The following is an 8,445-nucleotide window of genomic DNA, read 5'->3' on the forward strand; positions in this document are numbered from 1 at the left end:
TTGGTTTTAAGGGACATCTCAATTGAATTCTTTATCGTCATCGTAGAGAGATAGCTTGCAATCAAGGCAGTGAATGGAAACTGAGTTCAAAAAGGAATGCGAGAATAAAAAGAGGTGGAGGATATTGTTATCCCAAAACAAAAGTGCAGCCTATATGTCACTAGATAAAAGTAAGTGCAGCTCTTTCATGTAAAAGAGAGTAGTAGATTTAAACAATGCAGGGCATCATCTTTCACCAATGATAAGTCCGTTCAAGAGTCCCTTAACAGGAGGAAAGTATCTGGAGGTGCACGTTTGCCATCTTCTGCCAGATAGAAGGGGCAAAAAGAGATTCAATGGGGAAAAGTAATAGAAAAACAGAGGGTTCAAAACAGAATTCCATTGCTACAACCTGGAGGCTAAAAGACATAGGAACGACATAGATTTCTTAGAGACAAATGCTGCTAATAGGGATAAACAAGAAGGCATTGCTAGACAGAGTGAATATCGACAAACTATATCAATTAATTGCACAAGGACAGCACATGGGATATATCCAAATGTATTGATGATATACAGCTGGGTGGCAATGTGGAGCAGATGAAGAGCAAGCTTAAGTGAATGGGTAGGACAGAGGAAATATCATGTGAACAATCATGGGAGTAGGGGGTTAGAGCAATGGCATTAGTGCTAGCGATCAGGATCTGGGTTTGAATCCCCCACTGTCTGTAAGGAGTTTGGACGTTTTCCGTGTGCCTGCATGGGTTTCCTCTGAGGGCTTCAGTTTCCTCCCACTATTCGAAATGTACCGGGGGTTGTAGGTTAAATGGGTGTAAGTTGGTCGAAACAGACTTGTGGGTCCAAATGACCTGTTACTGAAATGTATGCCTAAATTTAAAAAAAATGTGAGACCATCCACTTTGGAGAAAAAAATAGAAATGTGGAGTACTTCAGAAATGGAGAGAGTTTGAGAGATGTTGATGTTCTGGGACCCTGGGTATCCTTGTTCACATGGATTAATATAGGTACAGCAAGCAATTGATGGACAGGATTAATATGTACCAGGAGGAAGCAGACTAGTGAGGGGTTCTGCGGCTGAAGAACATACAGGCGGTGGGCAGTTGGCATCTCAAGGCGAGGAACTCACACAGGCAACGGGCTGCTGCAGACTGCAGTCAAAGGACTCACACCAGGCCACGGACTGCTGGAGACTGGCTGAAGGGGTACCAGGTATTGGAACCGGGATGTGAGAGGGTGCCAAGGGCACTGAAGGCTTCCTAATTGTGCCAGAGGTTTGGATCTGGAGTTTGGGCTGCCAGCGGTTTGGAATGAAGTCTGGCTGCGGGAGTGAGGGACACTCAGTGCCTCCGGGGTGGGGGGGGGGGGGTTGTGGTGGAGGACAGACGGACTCTCTTTTGCTTCTCCTTTTCTGACTCTAAGGGGCGCTGGGCAATTTCTACTGATGGCAAATCTGTCTGCCTTATGTCAGACTAAGGCATATTTTGTGTAATAATACACCTGTTTTATTACGTGGATAAAATGGAATCTTGAATCTCTCGAATCTTGATTAATGAGAAGGCCAAGACATATTTAAGGATAAATTGTTTTTAACCAATTTGTTCAAATTATTTTGAAAGGAGGCAGATGGCGTTGATGAGGGTCTGGCAGAAATGGGAGTGTACAGAGGGTTTTGAGAAGATGCTGCATTTTAGCTCATCAGAAAAGTTGAAGCACATGGTGAAAAGAAACATTGATTCTGCTGAGTTATCTAACCAACTGTGAGACAAAGTGACTGAACCCTGATACTATGAGGGCCTAAGCTCCAAGTTCCTTCAACCAACCACTTCAACTATTCATGATACAGGTACGTCAGGCAGAAATGCGTAGGAATTTCTTCAGCCAAAGGGTGGTGAATCTGTTGCCACAGGCGGCTGGGGAGGCCAGGTTATCGGGTGTATTCTTGATTAGCCAGGGCATCAAAGGTTATGGGAAGAAGGCTGGGCAGTGGGGGTCGAGTGGGGAAATGAATCATCTCACAATTAAATGCCTATTTCTGCTCCTATGTCTTACGATCTTAATAGCAAGCAATGACACCCTTGCCAATGAGCTCAATGCATTCTACGCTGGCTGAGAACAGGAAGCTAGTGGTTCACACAATAACCGCAGCGGATGTCAGTTCAGCGTCAGGGACGTTTGACTCACCAGAGGAGCAGGGTGCGCCTGGATTGTTCCTCTTAAATTCTGAAGCTTTTCGTTCACCTGGTGAATTGAGCCAGTCACAAATGCTGAAGGTAATTAGTTAAGTAAAACAAAACCAACTTGACAGGGTTTCACGCAAATAACTCTTGGATCAACCATCCCATCACCACAACCCCCACCTGTTCACTTCCAAAATGGCTGACCTTACATGATCAGATGAGCTGCTCATGGTAGGGGCAGCAGATGGGATTGCCCACACCCAGTGATACTGACACCATGTTAGTTAAGTTTATTGACATTTGATTATACAAGTACAACCCGACGAAACAGCATTCGTTGGTCCTCAGTGAAAACATGCAGACACAACACATATACAGACTAATACATATGCAGGACAAGTATTCACCTACACATATAAACAAATAGATAGTTTCATGAATATGAGAGTCTCGGATGGTTTTGTGAGCAGTTCCTTTGGTCATTCACCATCCTCACTGCCCATGGGAAGAAGCTGTTCCTCAGCCTGGTGGTGCTGGCTCTGATACTCCTGTATCTCTTTCCCAATAAGAGCAGCTGAAAGATGCTGTGTGCGGGTTGGAAGGGGTACTCAACTATTTTGCGCGCACTCTTCAGACGATTTCAATAGGTCATGTCGATTGGGGGGGGGGGGGTGGAAAGAGGGAGACCCGAGTGATCCTCTCTGGCACTCTTATGGTCCTGTGGATTGACCTCCAATCCATTTTTCTGTAGCCACTGTACCGCACTGTGATGCAGCCGGCCAGGACGCTCTCGATAGAGCTCCTGTAGAAGGTTAACATGATGGTAGCTGGTAGTTTTGCCCACATCAGTCTTCTCAGGAAGTGCAGACGCTGTTGCGCCTTCCTGACAAGTGAGATGTTGAGTACTCCCGATAGGTCACTAGTTATGTGATCTCCAGGGAACTTGGTGTTCAGATGTGATGTGGTGTTCAACCACAACAAGAGGTGCAGATTGATGAGAAGGTTGAGTAGGCTTGGGACATATACTAACTGGTCAAAACTTTAACTTTCTTTCTTTCCATTGTCGATTTTAAATCTGGGATGAATAAAGTTTAACTAACCATAAGCATTAAGAGAGAGGAGAAACAGAAACGCATAAATTTGCAATTCCCTCTATTTCAGTGGTTCTCAACCTTTTTCTTTCTACTCACATCCCACTTTAAGTAACCCCTCTGCCATCGGTGCTCTGTGATGAGTAAGGGATTGCTTAAGGTGGGATGTGGGTGGAAATAGAAAGTTTGAAAACCAGTTTAATCGTTCTTAATTAACTAGTTATATGCAGTTACATAAATGCCAAAGGAAACGGGCCAATGACAATTTTTCCTCAACCATAATATTTCAGTACCTGAACACATATTATATAAATGGGATGAAAAATTGGTACAATATAGAAGTTCTCCGGTATTACATCATCTACTCAATATTTGGAAGAAGATTCATATAGAAAGAAATAAAACAAATTATCAATTACCAAAACTAATATTGACGCAAAACAAGTTACTCCCTTTTACAATAGATAACCTTTCCTTTAGAGAATGGGAGAAAAAAGGGATCAAAAGAATAGAAAATTGTTTTTCAGGAAATAGATTATTATCCTTTGAACAAATGAAAGATAAATACAATATAACTCAAGATACAGTGCTGGCATATTACCAATTGAGATCCTACTTGAAGGACAAATTAGGAAGTAGTCTGAGGTTACCAGAGGGAAGTAACTTTGAATATGTGATTACAGATACAATGATAATCAAAAGATTTATAACAAATATGTATATTAAACTGCAAGAAAAGGAGAATGAGGAAACAAATGGTAAAACTAAACAAAAATGGGAACAAGATTTAAATATAAAGATAAAAAAGGAAACATGGGAGAAGTTATGTTCTGGAACGATGAGAAATACAATAAATAAGAGGTTACGTATGATACAATATAACTGGATACACAGGCTATACATTACACCTCAAAAGTTAAATAAATGGGACCCAACAGTATCTGATAGATGTTTTCGATGTAAAAAATAAATGGGAACAACAATTCATGCAATCTGGACATGTGAGAGAGTAGAAAAATTTTGGGAAGATCTAAACCAAATATTAAATAAAATTACAGAAAACAATATACCAAAGAATCCAGAGATCTTCCTACTAAGTAACATAAAAAACAAAGAATTTGGAATTGATTTGGAGGATGCACAAAAAAGATTTGTTAAGATAGCTCTAGCCGTAGCAAAAAAATGTATTATGTCAACCTGGAAATCGGAAGATAATTTGAAAATACAACAATGGTATATTGAAATGAATAAATGTATTCCATTAGAAAAAATAACATATAGTTTAAGAAATAATATTGAAATATTTGAACAAATATGGGAGCCTTACATGAAACACAATAGCGAAAACCTACCGGGGACATTCATTACCTAAATTAACGAAAGGAGAAGGAAATGAAAAGAATTGACTCAGTGGAATTTCTTGTTTATTTTTATTGAATGACAACATTGTTTGACTGGTTTAATGTATCCTAGATTTTGTACTTTAAATGGACAGGAGGGAGGAGGTAGGGAGGGTGGGATGGGAGGAGGGAGGAGAAAATGACACTGTATATATTTAAAAAGGAAAAAGTATGTATCATGATTAATGTGGTTTATGGTGTGAAAAATAAAAAATTTAAAAAAAACCCATAATATTTCAGTGACAATTGGGTCTCGAGCAGTGATTCTCAACCTTCTCTTCCATCCACACCCCACTTTAAGCAATCCCTTACTCATCTCAGAGCACCGATGACAGAGGGATTACTTAAAGTGGGATGTGAGTGGAAAGAAAAAGATTGAAAACACTGCGCCTATTTCTTTTTATGTTGGGCTTGCTTTGTCCGATTTAACAAAGTTACCTCGATTGCATTTCTCAGATTCAGCTCCTCTTATGCCCTTTGCTCCCAGTTAACATCAGGGTTGTTGAAATGCTCTTCCATCACTCTCTCTTGTAACTTTTCCTCTCACTTTTCAGATATTTGTTCACATACTGTATTTCTTCCATTAATCTCTTACTGTTTGGGGCCCATAGTACACCTTTATCACTGTGGCTTCTGTGTTTTGGGACCTTTCCTCTCATTGACTACAATAATTTCTTTAAAAACACACAGAAAAAGTGGAGGAACTCAGCCAGTCTTGCAGCTTTCATAGTAGGTAATGATGTATTACATACAATTCGGGCCTCAGCCCTTCTTCATGGTATAAGCAAGCAAAAAGCAGGAAGGCGTCAGAATAAAAGGGAAGGAGTCCAGACCAACAGTCAAAAGATGTTAACTGGACATAAGAAGAACTGAGGAAAGGTGAGAATTCCCCCTGCCATTCTTCAATCTTTAGTCAGATGCCTGCCTGCTTTTTACTCACACCTTATAAGGGCTCAGACCCGAAGCATCGGTAATATATCTTTACCTCCTATGGTCGCTTCAAGACCAGCCGAATTCCCCAGCATTTCTGTGGTTTTCACTACAATCACAGTGTCTGCAGACTTCCATGTTCCACGCAATAACTTCCTTAACCAATCCTCCTGCCTCCTATCTCAAAGCTGGCCTGAAATCCCAGCAACCCGGAATAACGTGCAGCCTCTCCTGCCCTCCTCTAAGCCATGTTTCATTAAAGACCACCGTGTCCTACAGTGCCCTTGGCTCTCTGCCTTGATCACTGAGACCCCTTGCATTCAGATGCAAGGAGCAGTTAACCACTACTAAAAAAATAAACCTTTAATTCCAGTTTCTCAGTCTTTATTTCCTCTGCCTCCCACGTTTCTTAATTCAACCTCCAACCTTCCATGTTCAATTATGCCTTTCGACCTTCTGACCTTCAGAGTTTGGGATGTGGTCCCCTCATTCGCCAATTTTGGCCAGGCTCAAGAGTAGACTGATAAGGGCATTCTCTGACCAAATTACCTCTACTTATTTATTCTAAGGGGTTCTCCTGAAGTTCTGTTTGCATTTTAGCTCTCACGATCCTGGAGCAGAAAGAATCTGAAAAAATAATCTGTAGAAAAAGGGCAAAAATGTTTTGAGTCATAGCATACATGAAAGAAACAAGGCCTTTGACCCACCAGGTATGAATTAACCAATTATACCAATCACACTTTATTGGACGGCATAGTTAATGCAACGTTAGTACAGCACTGGTGTCCTGGGTTCGAATCCAGCACTGTCCGTAAGGAGTTTGTATGTTCTCCCCGCGACCTGTGTGGCTTTTCCCCAGTTTCCACCCACCTTCCAAAAAAATGCATAAGGTTGATAAGTTAATTGGGTGTCACAAGTTTCAATGGCTGGAATGAGGTTCTGCCATATTGTATCGTGAAAAAATATCAAATTTCAAATTCTCCACACAAATGACCACACTCCCAACCCAATTTATCACCTTTGGGCAGCATGGTTAGTGTAGCAACTCTGTTACAGCACCAGTGATCGGGACCGGGTTTGAATCCTGCTCTGTCTGTAGGGAGTTTGTACATTCTCCCCGTGTCTGCACCAGTTTCCTCTGGGAGCTCTGGTTCCCTCCCACCCTTCAATAAAGTACCAAGGGTGTAGGCTGATCAGGTGTAGTGGGATGGTGTAGGCTCGTGGTCCAAAAAGGCCTGTAACCATGCTGCATGTCAAAAGTCTTAAAATCTAAAATCTATACACTAAGAGCCATTTGCAATGTTCACGTAATCTACTACCCACCCTTCTTTGAGATGAGTGGAAAGAGCTGAGCAGTTGAGCACATGCTGCAGTCATGCCATTCGAAACATGTACCATAAAGCACACCCACCTCCAGTTGCTCCATTAACCTTTCATGCACAATTCTACTTGTCCTTTCCATTGCTCCTGCCACTTCCTCTACAACTTAAAATCAACTTCTTAATTGTTTTTCTCCCAGATCTGAAAAATGGGTCCTCAACCTGAAATATTAACAGTTTCTCCCTACACTTCCTAAACGACTCCAGCACCTTCTGCTTTTATTTCTGTCTCCTGGCTTTATAACCATCAGTGGACACTCAGCACAAAATTTCTCCCTCAGTCTCCCACCCATTTAAGGCAACTACAAACACACTTTGGGATTCCCCCTCATTAAAAAAAAATAACAATAGTGTGGTAGAAGGCCCTTCTTCTGCCCATGAAATCCATGCCTGCCAAATTACACCCAATTAACCTCCCAACCCTGTACATTCTTCCCAAGGTTTACACAGATCTGAAGGGACTCTACTGTAATGTTCTATTCTCCACAGCCTGGCTAACACCAATGAGAAGAATGCGTGCAGGTGCCATCTCCACACTACGCTGAACCATTTGCCTCTTCTTGGCCGCCAACTCCAACGGTAAATTTAAATCTTCCTCAAAGACTTCCAACCGAGTGAGGACACAGTTAATCTCAGCCATCGTGCCTCTGTTCCTTAACACTGGGAAGAAAGGAACAAGTTAAAACACAATGCTGGAGAAACTCAGCAGGTCAAACAGTGTACTTTACGTGACAAAGATACATCGCCAACATCAAAGTATGGAAAAATGTAGGCAGGTGTCCGAACAGAACAGTGGGGGAGGCGCACGGACCCAAAGGCAGGAGGTAATAGGTGCATAAGGGAGGGAAGGCACAGCAGCAAACAAGGGGAGGAGGCTTGGCTCTATGATGGAGAAGAGGATGGAGAGCTAAGGGAAACAGCATTAAGTTAGTGTGTGTGTGTGTGTGTGTGTGTGTGGTTTGACTGTGTGGAAGCTAAGTTTGGTGGGGGGATGGTGGTGGGCAAGGTGCTAGGGAGAAGCTTTTGAGAACAAGGATGGAATATGTTTGCTGCTCCTCCCCCCTCTATCTTTGTCCATGTAATCAGTGGTTTTCAAACATTTTCTTTCTGCTCACATTACCACCTTAAGTGATCCCTATGCCATAGGTGCTCTGTGATTAGTCAAGGATTACTTAAGGTGGGATGTGAGTGGGAAATAAAGTTTGAAAACCACTGTTTTGATTGTGCCTAACAGACTCCCATTCTCACCCAACACCCACCCCCTTTGTTCTCTCACCCACTCCTTGTCGCCCAGCACCCGCCCCCCCTTGTTCTCCCACCCCCCCCTTGTTCTCCCACCCCCCCCTTGTTCTCCCACCCAGTCCCCTTGTCGCCCACCCAGTCCCCTTGTCGCCCACCCAGTCCCCTTGTCGCCCACCCAGTCCCCTTGTCGCCCAGCACCTACGCGCTCTCCCCTCCATCCTCTCAC

At 42.7% G+C, this 8,445-nt stretch overlaps 1 protein-coding gene across 1 annotated transcript in view; it reads right to left on the reverse strand.

Annotated features, from left to right (window-relative positions):
- The window catches only part of LOC138748057 (protein FAM227A-like), a gene marked incomplete at its 5' end in the record, with an annotated part of 55,591 nt that overhangs the window by 46,896 nt on the left and 250 nt on the right, over positions 1-8,445 (reverse strand). Inside the window, 2 exons of the mRNA XM_069907753.1 lie at positions 2,182-2,270; positions 7,500-7,637. Of these exons, the coding sequence (XP_069763854.1) occupies positions 2,182-2,270; positions 7,500-7,637 (227 nt within the window). The remainder of the gene's footprint in view (positions 1-2,181; positions 2,271-7,499; positions 7,638-8,445) is intronic.

The sequence above is a fragment of the Narcine bancroftii genome, chromosome 13 (assembly GCF_036971445.1).
Source record: "Narcine bancroftii isolate sNarBan1 chromosome 13, sNarBan1.hap1, whole genome shotgun sequence".
NCBI lineage: Eukaryota > Metazoa > Chordata > Chondrichthyes > Torpediniformes > Narcinidae > Narcine > Narcine bancroftii.